This window comes from Platalea leucorodia, assembly GCF_965183815.1.
Source record: "Platalea leucorodia genome assembly, chromosome: 1".
In the NCBI taxonomy this organism is placed as follows: Eukaryota; Metazoa; Chordata; class Aves; order Pelecaniformes; family Threskiornithidae; genus Platalea; species Platalea leucorodia.
The window spans coordinates 122,076,096-122,101,636 of NC_138823.1; the positions used below are offsets into that span (position 1 = coordinate 122,076,096).

At 51.9% G+C, this 25,541-nt stretch overlaps 1 protein-coding gene across 1 annotated transcript; it reads left to right on the plus strand.

Annotated features, from left to right (window-relative positions):
• Positions 1-402: 402 nt before the first annotated feature.
• On the plus strand, positions 403-6,717 carry GASK1A (golgi associated kinase 1A; the record flags this gene model as incomplete). Its single annotated transcript, XM_082329410.1, has 5 exons — positions 403-486; positions 1,219-1,800; positions 5,405-5,527; positions 5,806-5,909; positions 6,507-6,717. The coding sequence occupies 5 exons, from the start codon at positions 403-405 to the stop codon at positions 6,715-6,717; spliced, it is 1,104 nt and encodes a 367-aa protein (XP_082185536.1).
• Between the last annotated feature and the right edge of the window lie 18,824 nt (positions 6,718-25,541).

A 25,541-nucleotide genomic window follows, 5' to 3' on the forward strand; every position in this document is an offset into this window, starting at 1 on the left:
CTCGCTTCCCTCCACCTCACCCCGAACGGGAAGGTGCTGTGCTCAGGGCAGCCCCGGCGCTGTACAAGTGGGATTGCTTTAGGCCAAAGCAGAGATATGTTGGCTTAGGAATGCAGGGAGATTTGCACAGTATTTACTTGTAACTGCCTTTCCAGCCTATATAATTTTTATAAGCCCCTTCAGAGTAGAAAGTATGACGAAAAGTGGGAGGAAGAAAAATCTATGTGTATAAAGATATATACACCAAAACTTGGTAGTACGCATCTAAAAGCAGTTCCTTCATGCTAGGAATCAGAATATTTTATGTTTCAGATGATACAGCAGTTTGCACCCTTTTTAAACATAGGCTGCCACAGCCCCCGACTGGCACTTGGAGCTCCCTTGCTTTTGCTGGACGCGGCGATGGGCAGAGCTCCAGAGGCCGTGTCTCGGCACGTGTTGAGACGTCCTCCGAACAAGGGCGCGGGGATCCGGGTTATGGGCTGGGTGCGCAACTGGGGTAGGAGCCACTGAGGGTGTCCGGAGTAAGGTCTGAAGATAAAAACCTCTTAGGAATGGGGAAGCGTTCGCATCCAGCCAGGAATTTGCTCTGGTTTTGTCTATTTTTTTTTTCTCTTTCATTTCTTGAGTCTTTAAAGCAAAATATTTGAGCATGAAGAATTCATTGCCCATAAGGTTATCCTGTACATCAATGCTGAAGACATGGCAATGTCTGCCCAGCTTCTGGAGGGACTGCAGCTAGTTTCTGGCACAAATCATGCCACCAGCCGTACCTCTCCTGCTACAGTGCCGCGGAGGCAGTGAGCGCTTGGGGAACACCTTTCCCAGGCAGCAGACAAGCAGAGGGGCTGCTCCTCCAAAGCAAACCCATTTAAGCTTATTGAAAGCTCTGCCTGGGGCGGGGGGCACACAGGTCTGGGGGATCCCTGGGCCATAGCACCCCGTGGGGACCCCTGGTAATGCTCTCCCTTTCTCTCCCCACAGGCCCAGCGACCGTGGAGAAGGACAGTACTGAAGCCGCCCGCCCCGGCAGCCCTCGGGGTGCTGCTGGCCCTGGCCCTGCTGGCCCTTGCCCGCCTGCCCCCATCGCCAGACCGCTCCCCCCACCTGCTGCCAGCATCGTCCCCCCCAAACCCCTGGTGGGAGGTGGCTGTCCCCCTATCCAGGGGACGAGCCCACAACAAAAGGCCCCCTGAGCCCCCTGCTCGCCTATGGCAGGACCGGCTCCCCGGCCGGGGCAGAAGGCAACGGCGGGGGCTGACGGGGGATGCTCCCCTGTGGCTCTCCGATGATGACCTCCAGAAGATGCAGCTGCTGGCCAACGGGCGGGTGGTCTCCAAAACCCGCGTCCCGGCCCATGGACAAGTCCTGCGAGTGGGGCTGCGGGCTGTGGGGGATGCCAAGGGGGACGCCTCACCAGCCAGCCTGGAGGGGGACTGCCAGGATGGGCACTGCGGGCTCATCAAGCGCCCTGGGGACCTCTACGAGGTGCTGGCCTTCCACCTGGACAGGGTGCTGGGACTGAACCGCAGCCTGCCTGCCGTGGCCCGGCGCTTCACCAGCCACCTCCTGCCCTACAGCTACACTGACGGCTCCCCACGGCCCATCATCTGGTGGGCGCCCGACCTCCAGCACCTGAAGGACGCCAACAATGACCAGAACTCCTGTGCCCTGGGGTGGCTGCAGTACCAGGAGATGCTGCAGCCCTGCAGACTGATGCTGGCGGCCGGGGACGGTCCCTGCTCCAGCATCCCGTGCGGCGAGTGGAGCCGCTTGGCCCTCTTTGACTTTCTCCTGCAGGTAGGGCTGGGGTGATGGAGACTGCCTCGGTCCTCCTGCGCCTGCCTTGTCTGACCGTGGTCTCCTTCTCCTCTGCGGGGTTGCATAGGCTGCGGTTTCTTGGGATCTGTTTTTATGCAGAAGCAGTTTGGCTCGAGCACAGTCCGTGCTTGGGACTTGCAGGGAAACGCAGGCAGGTTTTGGACACGATGAGCCCGCTCTCACGTGGCCGAGCTTTCCCCCCGTGCGGTTCCATTGGCTCCGCTTTGCGCGGATGCCAGTAGCGGCCGGGGACGAGGCAGCCCTAGGGAGAAGCAGCGTGTTCTGCATCAGCCCCAGGGGGGCTGAAACACTTAATTCGGGGATGCACTGCTGGTGCTGGAAATCAAGTGCCCTGCCCGTTTCGTATGGCACTGCTTTCCTCCTCCTCCTCCTCCTTGGGATTAATAGTGCTTAATCTTCTGTCTGGAAAATCATACCCTGCTGCTACGAGGGATTACGACAGCATCCCAGAGAGCTATCATTTCTTAGATGGTGGCTGTGAGGAGGCAGAAGTGGTTTCTATGGAAAAAACCTGTTTAGGCACCTCGGGGCTAGAGCTTTGATTATCAGACAAGGGGAAACTGCCTGAAAGGGCAAGTATTAAATAAAAAAAAAAGAAAGAAAGAAAGAAAGGAAAAAAAAGACTATTAAGATATGTGTTCTCATTACTCTTTCTTTTTTTTTTTTTGGCAAAGCCTGACCATTAATCTTTATAACCTCAGACTACGGCTGGCAGAGGTGGAGCAGTCCTAGCTGGACTGGAAATATTTTAGCTGAAACAGCCAGAGAAATGAGAAGATTAACCAACCCCTTCCCTTCCCCAGGCCAAAATACCATTGAGTGCAATGGAAAGGCTGAGTCTCCAGGACAAAGTATCTAGTTTTAAGGAGACTTTCCCTCAGAGGGCCAAAGCAGCACAATGCTAAATCCAAGGGCAATCCACAGGTTTTCCTCAATGACTCCAATGGGATCTTCCCATGCGGAAAAGCCATGTAAAGGTAAAGAGGCATGAGGTCAGCAGGATGTTACAGAAGTGAAATAACATCCTTCAGAAATGGCTTTAGCCTCTCACAGCCCTTGCTGGGGAAGGAGAAGCTGCGAGCTTTGAGCCCTGATGTACATTGGCATTGAAATCTTGGTTGTTTTCTTCAATAAGCCTTAAAATTGGGCTGCTTCTATATTGATTTCTCTTGGTGATTGCCATAGGGGAGCAAAGCAAAGCTTTAGTGGGGGCAAAATGCTGAGCCTGGCAGAAAGGGAGCACCTGCTGATGGCTTTGTCCTATGCTTTAAAAAGGGCCAAAAATACATCAGCTCTGAAGCCCTGCAGCTGCACCCCTGCCCTGCGCCCCCCGCATCCCAGCCAGCGGGGAGAGGAAGGCAGTTTTCCTTGGGGGAAGCTGTCCCAAGCAGAGCCATGTCTGGAAAGTCCTGTCAGACCCAAGGGGATGCTCTGGGGCAGCTGAGCTTCGTGTGGGACCAAAAAGAGGCTGAAGGGGAGCTTGTCAGAGGTTTTGAGCTTGGATGGGAGAAGGTGTGGCTCACGTATTTGTGTTCCAGCAGTAAGACCTGGTGTCTTGTTCATTAAAGCCATTTAGGCTCTGGTGAGGAGAAATTAATATAAACGACTATGGGAGGACCAGGGGGAGGAAGCGTTCATCAACATGTCAGTGGTGCTCTTAGCATCTCCACAGCCGGCTGGTCCATCTTACGTGGCTCCACCTGGACACCAGGTCTGGCCTCCACCCCACACCTCTGTGGGTCCAGCATGGATCCACCTTGGTTTCACAGGTGCTCGCAGGTGGGTGAATGGAGGCCTGAGCACATTTAATGTCTCTGTAAGTCATCTCAGGTTGTCTTTACCTTCTGTGCAGCCTGGAAAACAATGTAGCAGGCGAGAGAAACTGGTGTGCTGAGCTTTCCAGTAGGCAGGCCAAGGAGACGCGTGGAGGAAATGTGGTTTTCTTTCTTTTCAATGTGTTTTGTGTCAAAAGATGCTCTAGCGCTTTTAACTGGTGGGTCTCCTGATGGAGAAATTCTGACCCAAGTGTTTCATTAAACCTCAGGAAACAGAGGGATTTGTTAAGGGGCTCCGGTGTGGGACTAATCTTGCTTCTCAAAGGGTTATGAATGTAATGGCGACGGAAATCAAACTTTGTGTTTCCTGCAGCATCTTCTCCGGTGCTTGATTAGTGTTTGGGTTCAAACTGAACTCTCTCTTGAAGCACAGTCTGTAATTGATAAGTTTTGCTAATTATCAGGGTGAGGGGAAGAGGCAGCTACTGTGGGTCACTTGGCTTCCATCTAGTCATCACCTGTAGATCGCCCCAGGCTCACCTGAGACCTGCTCCAGCCCTCCCAGCAGCTCCAGGAGCCTCTCTGCACCCCGAGCCCTGGCTCCCAGGTTGGCACCAGCAACCCCGAGCAAGCAAGCAAGTAAGCAAGTCGGACGCCTTTGTGCTCCAAATGAAAAATATATTTCTTTTATACATATTTATATATATTTTTATATATTTATATATCTTTAAAGGAGATTTTTTTTTATAGATATATATGGGGGGGTTTTTTGTTGTAATGTTGCAAACAGGCTTGCAGAGCTGGAGGTGGTGAAGCAACCCCTCCTGCATGGCCGTGGCAGCACACAGCCATGGCCAGAGCTGTCGACAGCCTGTGAGGTCCCGTCTGCCCCACAGGCCACTGCAGAGGATGCGCTGGCTTCTTCTGACATAGCTGAGGAAGCTTTGTGAATACTAAGGCAGGGTTACTGAAGCTGGGTCTGACAGAGATTTATTTCTTTTAAAACTCCCTCATATCTCTGAGGGTGCGGGTGAAACACTGGAAGCTGCCAAGCAGCACTGGGGTTTCTGCAGGGATTTGGTGTAGGAAGGGAAGGGCTTGACAGACTCAACTACACGGAGCCTTAGCAGTGCCTCCAAATAATTAAACACAAATGTAGTTAAAACAAGTCACCATGGCCTAACTTAAATGTCAGACATGCTCTGTATAATGCACAGATTGCTTTTTCCCTTGCTGATGCTTTTCCATTCATCTTTCCATTGAGAGCTGCTTAGGTTGCCTGTAGGGATGGATGAAAGCATGTATATGAGCCAGGAGCTGGATGAAACCATCATCCAGTGCACCAAGACTCAGTCCAAGAAAATAAAAAAAAATCTCTTTTTGAGGTTTCAAAGCCTAGGTTTCTTTGGGTGCTTTGGGGTTTATTTACATTCATCACCGTGTACATCTTCCCTTGGTTTCAGCTGGAAGCACGACCCGTTTGCTGTCTGCAAAGATGGAGTGTAGAGGTACCAGGCACAGAAGATGCCTGAACTCCAGCAGGAAAGCCTGTCACCATCACCTTTGTTGGTCTCCCTCTTCTCCAGGCCAAGGGGGTTTTGCAAGTCAGTTCAGCTTCTGAATGCTTCCCTGCCTCTCTCTCTCTCTCGCTCACGGGGGTACACAGCTTTTCCATGTCCTGAGGATCCTTAGGAAATTTTTATTTTCCTCTGAGCAAGCAAAATTTACAACTGGACCTCCCCCCCCGGGCGCCTGTCCCCGCTAAGGTCCCCAAATGTCTCCCGCAGGTTCACGACCGCCTGGACCGCTACTGCTGTGGGTTTCAGCCCGATCCCTCCGAGCCCTGCGTGGAGGAGAGGCTCCACGAGAAGTGCCGAAACCCAGCGGAGCTGGTCCTGGTTCACATCCTGGTATGTCCCCCTGCCCCCCAGGGGCTGCTCCAGGGCTAAGATGAAAGTGCCTGGGAGGCACTTGGAGGGCAGATGTTGCAGCAAGGGTGACGTAGGTCCCATGGTGATGTGGTGTCTGTGGTGGGAGGTGTGCCTTGGCACGGGGGGACCTGGGCTTTGGCAGCTGATGGCCCCCAGATGCTCTCAGGATTATTCAATGCATCAAAAAAACCAACATAAACACCTAAACTGGTGACTCCCCACAGTAAGTGAACTTCTCCTCCTCATCCTGCTGGCAGGTCCGGAAGAGTGCGCCGTCCCGCCTGGTGTTCATTGACAATGCAGGCAGGCCACAGCACCCCGAAGAGAAGCTCAACTTCAGGCTTCTGCAAGGCATAGACAGGTAGGAAGGGTGATGCACACCCTCCCGGGGGCATGTCCCGGGCAAGGGCTGAGGAGCTTGCACACGCGGGATGGACACCAGCCCTACGTGCACATCTTTGTGCCTTCCCTGGCCTCCCTGGTCGGGCACCCCTGTGAAGCGGGGCCACCTCCCACCCAGGATGGGGCAGGTGGGTGGGCTCACAAACCCGTCACACATGCCTCTGCACTGAAACTGGCTCTTTGTCCTGCTCTGGGTGACTGACGGCAGTCTCCAAAGCCTATTTTCCCCTCTCTAATTGGCAGCCGCACAAAAATAATGAATAATCAGGTATTTCAGCATTTCTTGCATTGCTGCCCATCAGGCATTTGGCACGCTGTTGACCCCTTGATTTGGATCTTGTTTGGATCCGTTCCTGATGGAGCTGTCCTGCACGCTTGCCATGGGCAGAGTTTTAAACAGGAGGCTCCTCATCCCGTGTTCATCTGGGTGGACATGCATTTCTTCTGGAAGCACCTGGGTGGCCTTTGCTTGGGTGTCCTGCTGCTGCCCTCCTCCCTGCTCGGCCTTCCCTGGGTAACCCCTTCCATCCCTCTGTCTTCTGCTCCTCTGCTGCAGCTTCCCGGCGGCGGCGGTGGCCACGCTGCGGTCGGGCAGGTTGCAGAGCCTGCTGCTGGAGTCGCTGCGTGTGGACCGGGAACTCTGGGAGAGCCAGGGCGGCGCCGAGGGCCTGAGACCCCTGCTTCGGACCATTGACCGGCGGGCACGCGTCCTGCTGCGGTACATCCAGGAGCACAACCTGACAGTGTTCGGGGACTCGCTCCGCTGACGCGGCCTCTGGCCAGCACGGCGCGCCTGCCTTGCAAATCCCAGCGGCAACGGATGTACCTCACACCCTTGGTGTGGGTGACGGGAGACTGCGTCCGGGTGCTTACCTCTCCAAAAGGTACCCTGCCCCCCCCGCCTTGTAGGATGCCCTGGAAAAGGAGACAGGATCACAGGGAGTAGGAAAGAGGAGGAGATGTCTCCTGAAACAACCCACAACTGCTTGAGAAAGGCATTAAGCGATGTTTAACAAGCAACAGTCTCAGCATGGATTTTCAAAAGGGACACATCCATGAGAATTTTTGGGTGCCTTCACCCTCCACACCCCCCAGCAACCTTGAAAACTGGAGGCTTGGACTAATGAACAGCCTGTGGGGATCCTGGGAAGGGTTAAAGATGCGGTGAGAAGCACTGCTCAAGGCTGGGGGAAGTCACTGGGAGCCTTTTCACGGCTTGGACTGGGCTTTTTGATGATGCCTTCACTGTTTCCAAAACATTACAGGCACAGAGGCTGGAGCAGCTTGGGGGAAGGCAGAGGGGAGTTTTCTAAGTGGATTAAGCAGGGACAAGTCACCTGAGCTGAGCTCCGTCTTACCCCTGTGGAGGAGGTGATGTGTGCCTGGGAGCGGGTGTAAATCACTGCCCAAAGCCAGGGCCAGGCAGGACCCCGGACCGCAGGCAGCGCCTGGCAGCAGCTGCCATTGCAGAGCCCACGGTGCCGTCTCTATGTGCTGTGCACTGTGCCCTGGCACGGTTGGGCTGCTGCCAAGGTGCGTTTTTGAATGTGGGATTTGAAGGTTTCAATCTCTTGCTCGCTCTTTCCCTTCGCTGTCAGGGGATTAAAAGGCAAACCTACAGCAAGCTCTGCTGCTTGTGAAAAACACTCCTGCCTGCTCTCTTAGGCACGGCTGCACAAAACTCTTTCCAAGCCTTGCAGAAAAATCTTTTAACAAAAATGCCAGGCTATTTCAGCAGAAGGCAATCGAGTGCAAAATGCTTTCTGAGCATGCTGGCACCTCCGGCAGAGCCCATCCCGCTCCCGTCACCTCCTTAGGCTCTTGCCCAGCAGCCCACTGTGATGGGGGACAGCAACATCCCAGACAGGCAAGTCCTCAAGTATCAGAGTTGAGAGAAAATTCAAAAGCAAAATGAACAGGAGGAAAAAAGATATAGGGACAGGCTCTGCCAGAGCGCCTCTCATTCGCTGCAGCGTGTTTCCCAGCTGAGGCATGCAGTCAGTGCTTGCTTGCCAGGAGCAGCCAGCTCCTAGCCTGAAGGCTGATAATTTGCCACCAGAAGGCTTTTTAAAGGAGTCTCAGGGAGCATCCTTCCATTTCTCCAGCATTACAGCTGGAGCCTCCATGCTTGAGGCACCCGAAGTCACTTATGCCTTTGGAAAGTCTTGGTGAGACTGGCATGGGCACCCGTGCTGTGCTGCTGTCCCATTGCCCTAGCGTTGGAGAACACAGCCACCCGTGCAGTGGGAGAGGCAGAAAAGGTGGGCATTCATGCTTTCCCTGCTCCAGCCATCTCAGCACCACATAAGTTACAGAGCCTGCAAGGGGATACTTTAACATCCATGCTGATAAGCATAAGCAATTACCTTTTTTCCTTTTTCTTCTTGCTTAAGAGAAGATGAAGTGAGGTGCGGGTGACATGAATCGACAAGCTCGAGTGCTCTCAGAAAGTGTCAGCACTCAACATCACGGGCACATCAGCATCCAGAGCACCAGTAGCATCTTCCTCAAGTCCTGCCCTCCAGTTAGCCAGGGAAAGCCCTTCCCCCATCGCCCTCGCCACCCCATGAGTTATCACCCAGTTTGCCACCCCGTGGGATGGATGACTGTCAGGGAAGCCCTGCTAAAGCCCACATCATGGGGATTCATTATTGGGAGGTGAGCTTAGCCTGTAAGCATGGAGGAGAATAAAATAACTCATCCTAGGTCCTGTGAAAAGCCATGCCCAAGCACAGCTTTATAAAGGAGACTAAATGTAACGTAATTAAATCCAGAAAATGTGCTGTGAAAAGCTATGTGGTAACAAGGGCATTAGTTAGGATGTGTGGCATCAGTCATAGCCTTGTTTTTCTCATTAAAAGCAGAAGTTTCATTAAAAGAGAGGTTTTCATCCCACGTAAGCCAAGTTCTCAGCAAGAAGCGAGTGGAAGGTGGGGTGCTGCACGGTGGCCAAAGCTGTTGACTTGGCTGTGCTGGAACAGCAGCTTTTGCCTTGCCTCTTGTTGCGTCTCTTGCCTCCGGTTGCATCTGCTTGACCTTAACACTGCACAAGGTAGTGGGAGTTTTTTTAGGGTTTGTTGAATTTCCTTAGTTGTAAGATGGGAGTTTGCTGGCTAAACACACGTGGGAACATCTGTAAACACTTATGCATGTGAATAAAAAAATCACTCTTGAATTAACAAGGAGCCTTGTATGGATAAATGAGAGAAGAAGCAAAAGCCATGATCTTGCTGAGACTGATCATTAGTCTCCTCTAATTAGTCATTTTTTCCATGGGCTTGTCTATCTAGCCAGCAAAGCGCACAGGCTCTGAACCGTGGTCACAGCTATTTGGAGAAATCCCACGGACTGCTCTGGCTGTATCAGCCTTTGCCACGTGGTGTCAGGTTCGGTTTGCTCCAGCTATGAATGTGTCATAGTTCCCATGATAAACTTTTTTTATGGGTTTATAACGTAGTTATAAAAATTCACTCGGGGCCATGCTTGACAAACAAGATCTCATCTCAGGAGTGATCCTGTTTTAACCAAATTTCTCCAGGCATCGTCAGGGATCCTGTTGGGGTGGAGTAACAAAAAAAAAGACACGGTACAAGCTGGCTGTGGAGCTGGGGCAGGACTGCTTTGGCTTGCAGAAGGCGGCAGCAGCTAAGCAAGGGAAAAACCAGTGGAGAAACAAGTTAAGGCACCTTCCCTGGCCTTGCAAGAGCTGAAGTGCAGGTGGCTCCCAGTGAGGGCAATTAAACGCAACCCCCATGCTACCAAGGATGCTCTTGCTGGCGTCTCTGGTGACAGGAGGGAGGAGAGCAGCAGCAAGGAGCCAAGACCATTGGGAAAGTGAAGCTGTCTGTGTGTGAGTGCCCCTGGGGGCCCAGCAGCATGGGCACGCCGCTTGCTCCACACATCACCCAAAAAGATGCAGGGCAAAAGCCCGATGCAGCCGTCCTCTGCCTTTTTCTTCACTTTGTCATTTCAAGAGCTGCTGGAAAAGCCCGTGAGCTTTTCCCCGAGGCGCCAGGCAGTGCTCCCGCAGGGGCTCCTTGCAGGAGGGCATCCCTGCGGCACCCTCACGCCCACCCTTGGCACCGTGGGAATGTGCTGCTTGCTGCCAGCACTTGGGGAATAGGTTGAGAGCATGGGCACGCACCCTCACGGGGCCTCACGAGGAGGAAACTGTTTCCTTCCACAGTCACCGAAGTGGCATGATCTGTGTTTAACAGACCTGTGGCTGCATACTGCCCTTCAGCTGGAAGAAAACAGGGCTAGGGGAAGGAAGGCAGGGGCCAAATCAGCTCCAACCAACTGAACATACGCACACATGTGCATGCATGAAAAACACATGCATGCCACCCCACCCACGTGCATTCATGCACCCATGCTTGCACCCACCCACCCCTGTGCACGCATGCACCTGCACATGCACACAGACATGCACACGCATGCATATGCCCCCATGCACGCGTGCACACACATCCCCCATGCACAGAGACACCCAGCCAGACCCCCCCACGGGCACGCTACTCCTGTTCAGCCTGTTCGTAACCCCCTCAAAGCTGGTGACCCCCAAATGCCCCCTGAGCAGCCTGCTCCAGTGCTGCTGGCTGCACCCTCCATAAACTAAATGCCTTTTTGCTGCCTTTAAGGGCTACTTCTTGAGCTGTCCGTTGCAGCCACAAGACACTAAATAGCCTTTGCAGCAGCCCTGTATAGACCTTGCATTGCAGCCTGAGCACCCACTGAAGCCACCCGCTGGCCAGGGACGACACCAGTGGGGTGGCACTCAGGGGTGGCACTCGGAGACCCCAGAAGACGGCAAAAACTGCCCAAGCGGCTCCATGTCCACGCAAGTGAAGCATGGGCTGGCTGCTGCCTGAAAGGCAAGAGCTAGCAAGTAAATCCAAATTTATTGTTAAATCGCTGGATATAAAAATAATCCGGCTTTTAGAAAGCAATTTATTTATGCTTTCAGTACTTGCTTAAATATTTATGTGGAAAAGGAAAAAAAAATCCACTCTGACATAGGACTATCATTGTAGCAATGGCCTTTAAGATTAATGGAAGCAAATTAGCCTGACGTTTTATTTACATCCAGCAAAGCAATAGATAAACTCTCCTTGTGATGGATTTTCTTCATTAGTTGGGCGAACGCCTAAGGTACAGCTTTTGACGTTGTTTCTTCCAAGTGGCTAGACAAACAGTTTATCAAAAGAGTATAAAATTGTCAGGAAACGAAGCAGATTAATGACCAGTAAAGAGAAGATCATTGAATTTATGATATAAGTAGCAGTATCACTGGAGCCTAAGGAATGGCTTATCAGATAACCGACATGTACACGCATTCAGGAGCACAGAGTCCCCCTGGAGACACCGCCCCGGCAGCGGCTGCTCCCCAGATCGTCCCTTCATGGGGATCTCTGCATTGAGGCTTCACCTCCCTCCTCCTTCCCTCCCCTTAGATCTGGGTATATTCTGTAACTTTCTCATTAGAGCTTGTAAACATATTATTTCTTCCCAATTAAAAACCTCTTTGACTGGAACGGCTTCAGGAATGATAACCTTGTCTTCGTGTCTGTGCAGCAACAACGGTTTCCACAACTGAATTTGGCGATTTTGGTTGCTGTTACAGCAGTGATAATCATACTAATAACAACAACAATAATATATAGGACTTCTCCAGCCTTTTGGTTCTTTGGAAAAAATCCCCCAGCATCAGCAGTTTATGGATCCCATATGGCTCCTCCAGCAATTACCTCTGGAATGATAATTAGCTGTCAGTTAAAGCAAATGGTGGAAAGGAGACTGAGACCCTAGGGGAAAAGAAACATTCCTTGTGATGGCAGTGGGCCTGCGCCTGCAGGCGTCCGAGGTCTGTGCCCCCCCCCCCCCCAGGCATGGGCTCAGGTTTTCAAGCTTCAGAAAAAGGATTTGGGGTGCAAGGACGACTAAGCAACACCGGTTTAACCCGTGCCGTGAATCTTGGTCTCCAAGTTCTGTCTCCAGCAGGTGGCATTGGCTCGACAGGCTGTCTTTTCCCCCGCGCTTGCCAAGAGCATCTTAAAAGTTTCATCTCTGCATCGGCAAATTTCAAGCTGCTAGAGCATCATTAATTCCCTAATTCCCTTGCAGCCTAATCCTCCCAGCTGCACTTTATATCCCACCACCACCACCACCTTTTTCCCTCTGTTACCGTCTTTTTCCAGTTAAAATCCAGATTTGCAGGAGTCGCAGCAGCGCGCTGCTCCAGGCCGGGAGCGTCGGGAAGCAGGGCAGGGCAGGACGGCCGCTTGGAGGATGACACGTTGCAGCAGCCGGGGCTCTGCCCTCCCAAGCGTGGACCCAGGTGCTCAGCAGGCACAGGAGAAAGCAACCCATCCTCCCTGCACAGTGTTTAAAATGCATCGCACCAGCTGTGCTGAGGTGCAGGAATGGCTCTTATTATTTAAAAACCCATCCCAGGGACAACTGCAGTTTAGGAGTGCTCAGAAGTGCTGATGATCCTACCAGAATAGCAGGCCTCCAAATGTATCCAAATACTACCCAAAATAGCTCTGGAGGACGAGATGTCTTAAACTTGACCTTCCCATCATGCCTACTTATACATGCTGTGCCTCCTCTTCCTGCAGCACAGAGCCCCACGGGCATGGGGGTTTAGCCCCTCCAAACTGGCAGGGGCAACTCTCTGTGATAAAAGTTTAAATCAAACATTTGCTGTGGTCTATCCTCACCTACAAAACATTTTAAAGTAAAACAGAGGAAGAAGTGGAGCTATGTGTTTTCATTTCTCTTCCCCACGCTGACGGTATTAGGGAGGAAATGCCAGTGGGATTTTTTGAGACTGTTGAGAGATGAGCAGCGCTTGTGCAGCCACACCGAGTGCTGGTGGAGACAAATGTGAATTAGCGGTGTTTTATCAAATCAAGGAGGTGACTGCAAGTGTCCCTGTTCTTGCTCCCAGGAGCCAGATCATCTCCCCACTTCTACCACCCACTTTGCAAATGAGGTGTAAGGACGAGCCGCCAAACCAGGCACCATTAATGAAGCGATGGAGGTAAAACTCTTGCTGTGAGACCTTGTCAAGGTGGACTGCATCTGGATGTGGTCAAGCCTTTCTCTCCAGGGTCACCCAGGCATTTGTTTTTCTCTGGCTGATCAGCCATTGAGGGGTCATGCTGGCCCACGTCTCAGCTCTCTGCAAGAGGCATCTTCGTGGCTCGTTCTGGATTGAAGGCTTCGAATGGTGAGATGGTCAAGTTTGCGAGAACTTGTCCCCTAGAGCTATTTTGGATACCTGCTGTTTTGGTAGGATTAACTCTGTTCCCAAGATCTCCTAAATTTCAGGACTTTTGAATAGACCCAGCGGTTGTCCCCGGGATGGATTTTAAAATGATACAGCTCTTAGAGCTGCGTGCTGCCGACCAGCAGATAAAGCAATGCCATGCTTTGGGGCTTTGAAATCCACTGGTTTGTAAACAAGGCAAGCCAAAGACGTGAGCATCCTTTCCCAAACAGGAAGAGTTTTCCCTCCCCAATCTGCCTCCACGTGGTCCTTAGGAATTTCCTTGTCTTTTTGTTTCACTCCCGACTGCAGGATCAGCCTCACTTGTTCTCTTCTAAGCTGAACCAAATTTTATTCCCCTGGGCCATACCCAGCATCACAAATCCAAGAGGCGATGCAGGTGGATAGAGGTTTCTTGCATCTAGCACGCTGGGGACCCGCTGCCAGCCAGCGGGCAGGGTGCTGCTCCTGCCCCCATGCATGGAGCGGCCAGGCAGTGCGTGTCCTTCCAGCTTCTGTCTGCTGCTTGGGTTTGGATGCCATGTGAGGTTTTTCCCCTCCCCAGTCCCTGGCCAAGTTCCCATTTAGGCAATCAGACTCACCTTTTCACCTTCTTTTGGGATGGGAGGCTGTAATTTGTGACACCTGTGTGTGGCCAGGCAGAAGAGGGGCTCGTGGCATCCCTGGTGTCCCTGCCACGAGCACGCGGCAAGAGAGGCGAGGAGGAGGAAGGGCAGAGACGTCAAGTCTTTTCTTTAAATCCTTGAGTTTTCTCTACCGATACCAGAAACTAATATTTCAGTCTGCAGGGGTGTTAACTCAGCAGATGGGCTGCCTGACCTTTCCCTGGCTGTCTGGAGGTGACGATGCCTTCAGAAAGCACCCAAAGGCAGTGAAGATTTTTCCCACTAGCTACTCAGCCCTGGGAAAGTGAGAGAAACTCTTCAGGGATGGTTCAGTCCCGTCCCCCCCATCCAGCCAGATGAATACAGGTGGTTTTGAACCAGGTTGTAGGGAAGAGCCCAAGGAGAACGTGAGTCCCAGTTCTGCATGGAAACGGGACGGGGCGTGTTAGGGTGCTGCTGGCTGAGCTCTCTGCTTGAGCAGGCATGACACCATCTATTCCAGTCCTGCTTTTTGGGTGAGTTTTGCTCCACTGGATTTTTTTTTGGCCACATCTGAACAGGAATGGAGTTTTTATTCCAGGATGAGGCTAGTGGATACAGTGGCACAGGCTTCACTGCAAGCGTTGCCATATTTTTGCTGGTGTTTGTTTGATTTTAATTGCTGGTTCTGGCTGCATCAGAAAAGGCTCGGAGTAAGAAAAGCGTGTTATGTCCCAGGGCTGTTTATGTACATAAACAATCTGGGATTTATTGCGTTGACCTTTCCTGAAACAAGTTCTTGGCTCCTCTGAGTTAAATCTAAAAAAAAGGGGGGTCTATAAGGCTGAGCAGCATATTTGGGCTTCTAAGCAGCACATCTAGGTGCCAACAGGATACCAGGAGGCTGAGATCTGCCACAGTTGGAACAAATCTTCTTTAATGTTTTTTGTTTGGTTCACCGGGGTCTGCCAGTTCTGCTCCTTGCCCACAGTAAAGAGTCTGGGAGCAGGGAAGCAGAGATTATATTCAATTTAAGGTGATTCAGCCCAATTTTCCTTGATTTGAGGTGAGGGAGAAGAGGTGGTGCAAAATGTATGCACAGAATGGACAGGTTAGGTCAGATACTTTTTGCTTTATCTTTTGAGTGTGAAACCTGGCATCACGTGCAAAGATGCCAGGGGTTAAAATGCCATAGCTTACATTGCTTCTTCGTCACCTCAGATAAGGCATGAAGGTCTCCAGGAAAGTCAGAACCTTCAGCAACCCTAGCTGGTCTCCAAACAGTTAAGCATGTAGACATATGCCCGTAGCATATGGGGAGAGGCACCACAGAAGCCTGCTCTCCTCTACAGGCAAAGCCACCCATGCTGGCACAGGTGAGCTGTTCACTGCCACGGACACCTGGGAGGCTTTGCAGGGTGCTGCAGCTCATTGCCAAGTGCGAACAGCCCTCTCTTTCTCCAGCCCACCGCAGAAGCCTGAGAAAAGACCACCCCTGCAGACATAAGTTTGCAAATTCATTTTTCCCCCCTATATGGATGAACTATATGGAGGGTCACCCCATGCCAGGGACTCCTGGTGTGCCTTCGGCCCCTCCTAGGTAGCCCCAGCACTAAGAAAAGCAGTTTCTGTGGTGGGGTTGAGCAAAGGCACACCCACCAAATGAAATCCAGCTACTTCTTTATTTGCCGTGCAAACAGCAGAAGAGAAGCCAGCACTTGCTGTCCCCGTCCAGGTGCTGGGCATTGCAAGCCCTGGGCTGGAGAGCATTCAGGACTGATTTCAGTGCCAGCCTCCTGCCTGCACTTCCCACCGAACGGCTGGTTTCAGAGCAGAGCTGGTGGCTGAGGTGAGGATGAAGTGGAAGGGCTGATGCCGGTCAATCAGGGAGGCTTTGCCTATGGAAAAGTGCTGGCAAGTGGTCTCAGTGCTCCTGGCTCTGGGATGAGGCTGGGGGAGCCAGCCAGGCATAGGCATCTCACCTCTCCCATGCCATAAACAGCCAGAAAACCATTGCTCGTACAGCACAACCAAGTTCCAGTGCTGAGCTGAGAGGGGACTTGGGGCAGGATGCCTTGGTGGCACAACAGCAGCTTACCTGACCAGCTGCTTTGCTGCGGTCTTGAGGCTTAGGAGGCGGCTTTAGGAAACCCTTTGGCTGCCATTCCACAGCTCTGTTGTTATCCGTGGCCAAATCTAATTAAAGACGGCTGTTCCTGAGCAAACAACGTTTAAGACTTCAGAGGCTCAGGCTCAGGGCAGCTGAGAGAGACTACTGGTGGAGAAATGCAGCCTCCCTCGTCAGCCTCGACTCAGCCAGAACTTTAGGCTGAGGCAGGCAATGACTGTAGAGGGGTCAAATCAGTCAGCATGGTCTTGCCCGGGGTTTTACAAGGAGAGGAGGCAACTCATGGGGGAGATGAGGTCGACCCTGCCTGCTGAGCTACCCCCCCAGGTGATGCTGGGGCCAGCCATGTTTCACAAGGGCGGTTTGGGGCGCACGGTGCCACCAGCCCCCCTGTCACCAAAGTCCCCCGTAAGCTCCATGGAGAAGCCAGAACCACCTGGGAGCCGTGTACTTTGACTGCGCTCGAATAAGCCTTTTGCTAGCAGCGATGAGGCAATATTTGTCCTTTCTGCCTCCACAAAGGTAGGGTTAGGACATCAGAAAGTCCTGCTGCTTAATCTTCCTTTGAAGCGACTTGGAGAAAGAAAGGAAAGAAAGAAAGGGGAAGAACAGAGCGCCGAAAGCAGGCAGCCTGTGTGAGCAGCTGTGTAAGAAGAAAGTATTAGGGTAACATGTCTGAGCTTATCATTTGTGATCTTGAGGTGTCCTCAGAGACTCAACCTCCCTGGTGAAAACTTGTATTTTTAGCACAAGTCGAGAAACCTGAGTCGAAGGCCTCCGCTGTGGTCCCTGCAGCGATGAGACCCCCCCCCCCATCGCCAGGCAAACCCCAGGCTCCCACCCTGTCCCTGTGCAAGGCCTCTTTTTTTACTCCCCACTGCTGTAGCACGCAGCAAGTGAGTGTTTTGCATGTGCCTGGGAGGTTTGGAGGCAGCTGGGAAGAGCTGATATTCGGGGAGCACTGTGCTGGTGGGAGAGACCAGCACTCGGTGCCCGTGCAGGGGCACCATATCCACTGCAGTCTCTTCCATGCCTTTATTTCCCATAGAAATGGGAAACAAGCAATACGTGTGGGAGCTGTCTCTGCTTTGGCTTGGCAGGGACTTTTCAAGACTGATCACAGTTCAAGAGGTGCAAGAAAATGTGCAAAGCCCCCCAAACACGTGCGCTTCTGTGCCAGCAGCTTGGCTTTGCTCTCTGGGGCTCTGGTCCAGCCTGGCCCCGGGCTGTGCGGGGGGAGAGGCTGCTCGGTCCTTCCCTGCCTCTCCCACCTGGTGATGCTTTTGCACATGCCCTTCAAAAAAGAATATCTCATCTTCCCGAGGTGTTTTGATTGCTTTTGGTAGAGATTGCCTTTTTCATGCCTGCAGCATTATCACCTCCCTGCCCCTGTGTGCCGGAGCTGCCTCTTGCACGCTCTGCAAAGCAGCCAGGCACTGTTTATTTTAATTGCTTTCTCCTACCCCTTTGCCTGCCCTCAGAGCACAGTGACACATTAGCAAGGGAATGTGGGGCAGTGGAAGGGCTGGGAAATAGAGAACATTTGGGCGTCGAGAGGCAGAGGAAGGGGGGGAAGCAGGTACCTGCTGGGCTGGTGGGTTCAGGCCCCGGTGTGGTGTGAGCAGAGGCGTCCATGCAGTCACCTGCAGGGACGTGGGCAATAAAGTAATTTCTCTGTCTTTGAAGAGCTGTGGCCTTGAAGTTTGCCTCTTTTATTCCATAGAGACCACTGACTGCAAAAACCAGATGCCATCTGTCCACCGTGCCTTGTAAATCAGACTTTAATCGTCTCAGGGAGAGGGCTGTCTCCTGCCGTGTGCTGCAAGCCAGGTCTGCAGGAGTTACTCTGCAAAATTTACATTTCTGAGATGGGTTAGTGATCAGGGCTCCAGCTTCATTCTGAGGAGGCTGAAATTCAATTTCTGCCCCTCTCACAGATGTCCTGGCTGATGGTGGAAAGTGGCTTAGGCCATGCCTACATTAATCAGGTAAGTGCAGATCTGGTTTTCATCTCCTGGCTGATCTCCCTCCGCACCACGCTCACACTGCAGCACGCCTGCGTCCAGCACGGGCAGGGGGGCTCCCGTGACGAAGGACACCTTCCAGTCAGGACAGAGGCACCTCCAAGATCTGGTTTTTCTCCGTGAAAACCAAAGCAACAGATTGCAGAGATGCTAGTGTCGGTGTTGCTGTCTCCTCCAGCGCTGTCAGCGGGCTGATACACACCAGCTACGGGCTCGCTCGGCAGATAATGCGTTTGTTTCAAGGGCTGTTGGGTTCTGTGGCAGGCTACAGTGGGGAATGGAGGAGAGAGCCAGGGAGAGAAACAGCACAAGGTCAGACTTTGTCTGGTCTTGTACAGCCCTTATACATGTCTATAAGGCAAACGGTGTATTCCTATAATAATAAAATGGGCTGTCAAGGACACTCAAAAATACAGTGAACTGTCCTTATCCCTTTTTTTTTAATCATTATATATTGAAAAATCATTGCTGGTATTACAGGGAGGCTGCAAAGCTACGTCTTTGTGAGTAAAGAATCAATAATTTGTTTTCTTTTTCCCTGTATGAAAACAATACCATTAAATCATATTGGTTTATTAAAAAGCCAGTACCCCCCGAGCACAAATGACAAGGCTGATCACAGCCTGCCCGTGGGGAGATACAGCTCTCTTATCCACAGCCTCTATGGACTTATTTATCAAAAAAGAGCTTAGCGAGGCCTCTACAAACATGGTTATTTATCAGTCAGCATGGCCAAGTTTTGACCCCCGCAGAGGTACCTGCAGGGGCAGAGCAGATACAGCCCAGCGTTACCTGCTGGAAGCTTTGAGACAAACCTCTGCTCCTTCTCCTCCATCCTCGCCACAGGGATTTGTCACGTAGGATGGCTCCCCGCAGCCGGCCCGCAGCTCCCTCACCTCTGTCATCTTACGTGAAAGAAATGCATCCTTCGGGACTGTGTACCATGAAATTGCAAGAGGGTGGTTAGCTTGGTTGTGTCCTGGGACGAGTCAAGTCCTGTCAGCTCATCAAAACCCAGAACTCCAGCAAGGAAGAAAATGATGCATTAAACAGGTGGGAAAAAAGACTGAGAACGATATAATGGTTACAACGATCCAATCCATTAATTTTTTTAATCTGATGCCTTTAGAGTTTAAGCTTTTGAAAGGGTACAGGAGAAGAAAAGTGCATCACGTTAGCACCTTCCGACACGCTGCAGAACCAAACCTGCACCCTTGGTTCACACGGGCGGGGAGAGCCGTCATTCATTTTGCATGAAATGTTTGTCCCCCACCTCTGCAGCGCAGCAGCGGTTAAAACATTAATTAACTAGATGGGGTGGAGGGCGCAAAGGCAGTATGGCTTGTATGGAAGCCGTTTATTGGGGAATCACTTAAAGAAATGCCCCCCCCCCCCCCCCCCCCATACACCCTCCAGAGACTTTTTCTGCAGGACATCTCCGTGGAGGTGCTCGTGATGGAGCTATCTGAAGGCTTGGGCAGGGCTCATGAGGCTGGTATGAGGTGTCTGATGAGCAACTTCTGGAACTAAGGGCATCAAAGCAAGTTGGTTTAAATGTGTTAATGAGGGGCAGTGTGGTACACAGCTAATGGGGCAAGCCCAGCTTCAGCTCGTGGACTGCCCTGAGTGTGCAAGCCTTCTGCAGCGCTGGGGCGCATTTTAATCAACACTCAGATATTGGACAGGAAAAGGAAATATTCCCCTCCTTTTTCCCTAAAGATTTGATCGTTTATTCCACCAACACCTTGGCAAGGCACCTTACCAGCAGATGTGTCATGAATAAATATTTTCAAAATAATTAACCTAAATGTTAAAAAAAAAAAAACACCTCTGTTGTGGTTGTGCAGCTGATATAAGGAAAAAAACCTTCATCTCAGCCCTGGACACTCTCCGTGATAGCTGTCAAAAATGATTACTGTTACCTCCTGGCAGTTTTGCACTGGGGTCACCCTAAAAACCTCAAAACACCCTTAACTAGAGCCAGCAGTGACTTCAAGAAGAAGGCGAGAGCTGCAGGCAGGCAGGAGTTTGCAGTTCAGGCTCCTGCCATTTCCCCGGGTCCTGTTTCTGCAGCTGCAGCCAGGCTGCAACGTGGCTGACGGCTGCCACGGGGATGGACCCCAGCTGTTTGTGAGCCCAGAGTTCAGACGCTGTTCCTAACCCCATTTTGAGGACGCGGCCCAGGCCTCTTTCCGTAAGGGGTTTCGGTGCCCCTGGTTTGGGTAAAGGGAGAAGCAGGAGATGCAGCGCCTGCAGCACGGCAGGGGAGGAGAGAGGGAGGAGGCAGGACCGGGGTGAGGGGGAGAAGGCGGGACACCCCCTTTTCAGAGGACCAAAGGGGACCGCAGATTAAACCGATTATTGCTCCAGTTTCTAATGAGCCTGCTACAGCTTTGCCAGGCGGATCAAAGAAATTAAAATCCTGGGGCAAAATAAACATTTCCATCCAAGCTCTATTAGTCCTTCTTAGTCTCACTCTCCCTCAAAAATCCTTGTCCCCGACCCAGATGCTCAGTCCAGCCTCAGTTACGAGGATGCCAGGACCGAGGTGACGCACCTATTTCCAGGTGAGACTGCGTGGTGTCTGGAGGATGCTGGACCATCAGAGAGTCACTTCTGGGTGTTTCCCAGGAGCGTTGGTGTCAGGACCAGTCTAACATGCTGCCGCTCACCTTGGGTGCAGCTCATCGGGTGCAAGGGGATGCCATGCTCACCCAGCAGTGCTATGCAATGGCTGCTGCCACAAGGTATCGTGCAGTGCAAGGTGCTGGAGCTCAGCCTCCCTTGGGAGGTGCAGGGGGTCCCACCACCACGCCACAGGTTATCTGGCAGGGCAGCCTTATGCTTCTCTTGGCGTGGGGACAGCAGTCCCTGCCTGGCCTCGTGGCTGTCACTGAGCTCTCCTGGCCCCCAGGCTCCAGCCAGGGTCACTGTGGGCTGGCAGAAGGCCCTGGAGCTGGAGACGATGTGTTGGAGGGAGACAACCAGCACCAACCAGCTCAGCCTTTCCTTCTCTCCCAGCATGGGCGAAGGGGCCACTGGGTCCTGAGTAGAGGAGGGGACAGAGCTGGTGGCCTGGGGTCGGAAGCCAGAAGGACTTCACCAGGGTTTGCTGAGAAGTCAAAGAGAGGGAGGTTTTGTTTCCGAGCTCTGATCTCCATCTGTAGCTGAAAGCAGAGAGCAATCCCACAGCAAAGGAGCTGGTCAGGGCAACCCCAGCACAACCTTACTGGAGCCCGGGGAGCCATCGCCAAGGCTGGCTTCATCCAACACCCCTCCATGGGATCCTTCACTCGTGGCCCTTTTTACAAGCACCATCATTTCTCCCTTCTATCTCCCTCTGCAAAGGAAGAGAATTTAAATATTAAACCCTGCGGAGAAATAAAAAAATCATAGGTCCTTTGAGACACAAAGTACAGCCACAACCCAACGTCAGGAGTAGGGAAACAGCCTTTCTACATGTTGGGGGAGTTTGGCAGGTAGGAAAAATATTTCTCAACTGAACACTCTCCCTCTGGTTTGGATTAATAGCTTGGCTCCAGCTTCAGGTAGAAATTCCCTGCCCCTCCCATAAGGAATAAATTTTAGAATGTAATTAGCCCAAGAGAAGAAATACCTGCTGCATGTCTTTTGAAAGCTGAATTTTTTCCCTCTGTAAAGCATTCCTCTTTTAAAAGCGCTCCAGCTCTTCACAGCTCATTTTCCTTGGATTTTATAGAGATGCCTGTACTAAGCACATGTGGACAACAAGTTTTTATGTTGCTTTTAATGTGGTAACATAGAGAAGATAGACGTGATAAACAGAACAAGGCGAGCCGTTCCCAGCAAACAACTTATTTCTGCTTGTGAATTATCCATGAGGAAACCTAGATACGTTTTTTTTTACATAGTCAGCTATTAGTGAAAATTACTTGACACTCCACGTGACCCTCTTTGGCCCCGCTGCTGGTCACCCTGCAAGGCAACCCCCCTCTACCTGCGTCCGCAGCCCCTCTGCCCTCGCCCCTGCCAGCACGGTTCTCCTGCCCGTCGCCTTTGCGCAGGGAGATGGAGGTTTGCACGGGTTTTGCCTGAACACGTTCCCACAGTTTTGGGATCCTCTCCTGCTCCAGGGAGGACCCTGTGCTGGGATTAAGCTGCTGCTGCGTCGGAGTGCTGGAGGGAGTTATTGCACAGGAACAAAATATATCCCTTGTACTTTTCTTAAACTAATAAACAAGAGGTGTTCTCTTCACATCTAAAGGAAGCTAATCAAACACTCACAAGCTCTGCCTTTTAACCCCAATAAAATCCCAGCAAGATGATACCAAAGTGATCCTTAAATCCAAGCATCGAACGCGATGTAGAAATGCCACCCCACAAACATGAGAATACCATCTCTGTTTTCTCAGTTCACATGGGAAGAGACAGGATTTGGAGGCCTTGCTCTTTCCCTTTTGCCATCAGGTGGATCAAAATGTTTCACCTAACACCTGGTAGTTAAAAATCAGGTGTTTGATCTCCTGCAGAGAAGTTATCAAGTAATTCTCAGCTCCAGGTGTGGCATGGGTTTGGACAAGCTTTATCTCCATTTTAGCAATATGGGGGCAAAACACAGTGTCCGTTCCGCAATTTATTTTACAGTTCCCACAAATGAAACCCTTTGGCAGGTGCCCTTTGCTATTCAGTTTATGGTCTCTCAAGATGGGAGGAAAGCAAGTAAAGGTGGAGAATAGAGAGGGACACTTGCAGCTCCACTGAGACAACCCTCTCGTGTGGCAGAGGTCCTCTCTCTGGATGGAGAGCGTGAAACTCACGCCTCGAGGAGGAGGAAACGACTCTGACTGATTGATTGATAGATGGTGGGGAGTGAGGCTGGCACAACCACGGGAGACGCTGCTTATTGCTTGCAGTGCTCCACAGTCTTTCAACTTGACCAGTAACCAGTGGGACAGGATGGGGAAGCTGCCACCACATGCAGAGAGGCTTGTGGTACCAAGAGCAAACTTGAATCCCACTGTTGAGGTGGGGGGTGATGCACCAGTCCCAGTCTGGCCTGGCAAAGCCTGGTCTTGCGCTGTCGTGGGCTCCTGGTGTGCAGCCAGGCGGCACAAAGTGGTTAGCCCAGGACTCACAGTCCCGGGTGGTCTCAAAGTGGGCTCAGAGGGGTGGTGGAAGGAGGGTACGTGCTGTGCTCAGCCGGGGCGCACGTGCCATTTGGCACAGCGGAATGGAGAGCATGCATGTCGTCCGACCACACATCATTGCGAATTCAGGGTTTCTTGACTCTCGTTTGCTCAGGCCAACAGCCAGCTTGCTTGGTTTGGTCAGAGGAGGAGGAAGCAGAGGAGCAGACCACAGTGGAGCTGCTTGGCAGAAGCCCAGTCCCAAAACATCACGTTTTCCAGCACCAGGGGTGGTGTGTGCTGCTGTCCCTGGCTGCTTCGGCATCTGAAACACAAAGCCTGGGGACCGGCCTCCTGGAGACTTCCAAGGGCATCTCTCCCAGAGCCTCTTCCCCAGGGTGACTCTCCTTTTTTGCCTCTATCTCCTGGCAGCTCCCTTGGTCCTTCCCCCTGCTTGCTGCTGTGCTGCTGGCCCACCAGCATGGGGAGGGTAGCCGATGAGAGCTGGCAGGAGCCTGGGCATGAGTCTGAAACTCAGGGAGAAATGGGAAAGACACGGTGTTAATTATGATGGCTTGGGACCAGCTGGAACCATCGTGACAAGTTACCAAGGAGAAAACAGCTCACGGCTCAGGGACAAAGCGGCCTGGGGGGCTTGGTGGGGGATGCCAGATGAAATCCACCACCAGGTGCTGGCTGCAGCCCCGGAGCATCACCCTGGCATCGCCATGGAGGCGGCTCAGATAACGGGAAAACAGCAAGCCCACCAGCAGCAGTATTTTCCTTTGAAGCCCTGCTGTTGCACGTGGGCTCCCAGACTGGCAGGGCTCGAGCTGCCTTCTTAGCTAAATTGGGAAATTAATTACCCTGAGCCACACCTCCAAGTGAATGATGGGCAGCTCACTCTCGGCGATGCCTGGTCTCGAGCGACTGTACCAAGCTCAGCGAAGCAGCCCGGAGCCTTGTCGCTTGGCGTGCTCCAGGACCCTGCCTTTCAACAGGCAGGACATCAAGGGAAACGCCGTACATCGAGGTCCAAAATACCTGGAGCTCTTGGTAGCTGGAGAGCTGGGCTGGGGTAGTGGCAGACGCACATCAGGGGAGCGCTTCTGCTAGAGGTACTGGTGTGGTTATTTAAACTCTTTAGATGGAAATGGACAAAACCTATTAAAATAAATGGCACTGGTTTTATGTTTCTTGTTGCCTCTGCTTCAAGCTGTTGATTTACAGTTAGTTTGCATTTATAGACAGCTTGCATTTTTGGAGTGTTTCCTTTTGGAGTTGTAAAAGGTCAGCCTAAAAAAAAATGCATTTTGAGTCTGTTTTGATTCTGTGGCAAGGGACAGGTTTCCCCGCGAGTCAGGGAGCTTCAGAGTTAAGCAATAAACAGGTCCCTTTTACAGCCACTTTCAGTTTTCCCCTTCTGCTGTAAATCTGCGGGAAGGTAAGCACGCTCCCAGCGCAGCCCAGGCGGCAGGAGCCCCCCTATTTCACAGCCCCGGCAAACTTGGCTGTGCCTGCAACGCCATACACGTATTTCATGGCTCTCTGCTTTGGTCTTTTTCCCAGTAAGCAATTGCATTCAAGGGCCTGATTTTTGTTTATTCCTCTGCATCCTGCGTGGTTATTTACATGAAGGCAAAGGGTATGAAAAAAGCTATCAAACCAGAACGGGGAAAAAAAGGGAAAAGCTCCCTGGAGCTGCAGTTGGATGCACTGACTGCACCTGGTTGGGTTCAGGCATGTTTGCTTGCTCCTGAAGCTGTTGATCACCTGATGGTGGTAATATTTTCCTACAGATTATATGGGATCGGCTTTAAGGGGTTCTTTTTATTTCTACCAAGCCGAGAGCGTTTCCAGGTAAATGGCTTATCTGGCCCAGAGCAGCACAAACTGAGGGGCACTACTGCTCTGCATGGGTAATTTTGTGCTGTGTTTCCCCCCCCCCCCCCCCCCGAAATGTTACTGCTTTGAAAGAGAGCTGAGAAAGCAGAGCCAAAATCCTTGCCTAGAATTGCGTGGCTTGTTTGTGTGCGGTGCTTACCTAGGCGGCCCTCATCTGAGCTGCTGGTGAGGATGCATCAAACTGGCCACCGATACGCTCTGCTCTTGCTTTTTATGAGACACGGATAAGCTCAACAAGAGCAGGGTAAGATCAGCGGTGCTCACCTTAGGAAAAACCACATAGGCAGCTGTGTCCATCAATAGCCTGGCGTTACATACCTGCCACCCTCGCCTACACCACTGCTATAGTAACTGTAATCTGCTGGCTAGACATCTCCCTAGCCTGGGCCCTAAGAAATCCTGTCTTTTTGGATGGGAACATGCTTAAATTAGGTCCTTGCTCTGAAAGGTGATGGCACCTAGAAGGAGAACACACTATATAGACAACGAAGCCAACTAACTGCTCTTTGGTAGTTTTCTTTCTGTCTGCAGGGGTGCAGCCAAGCTTTGCA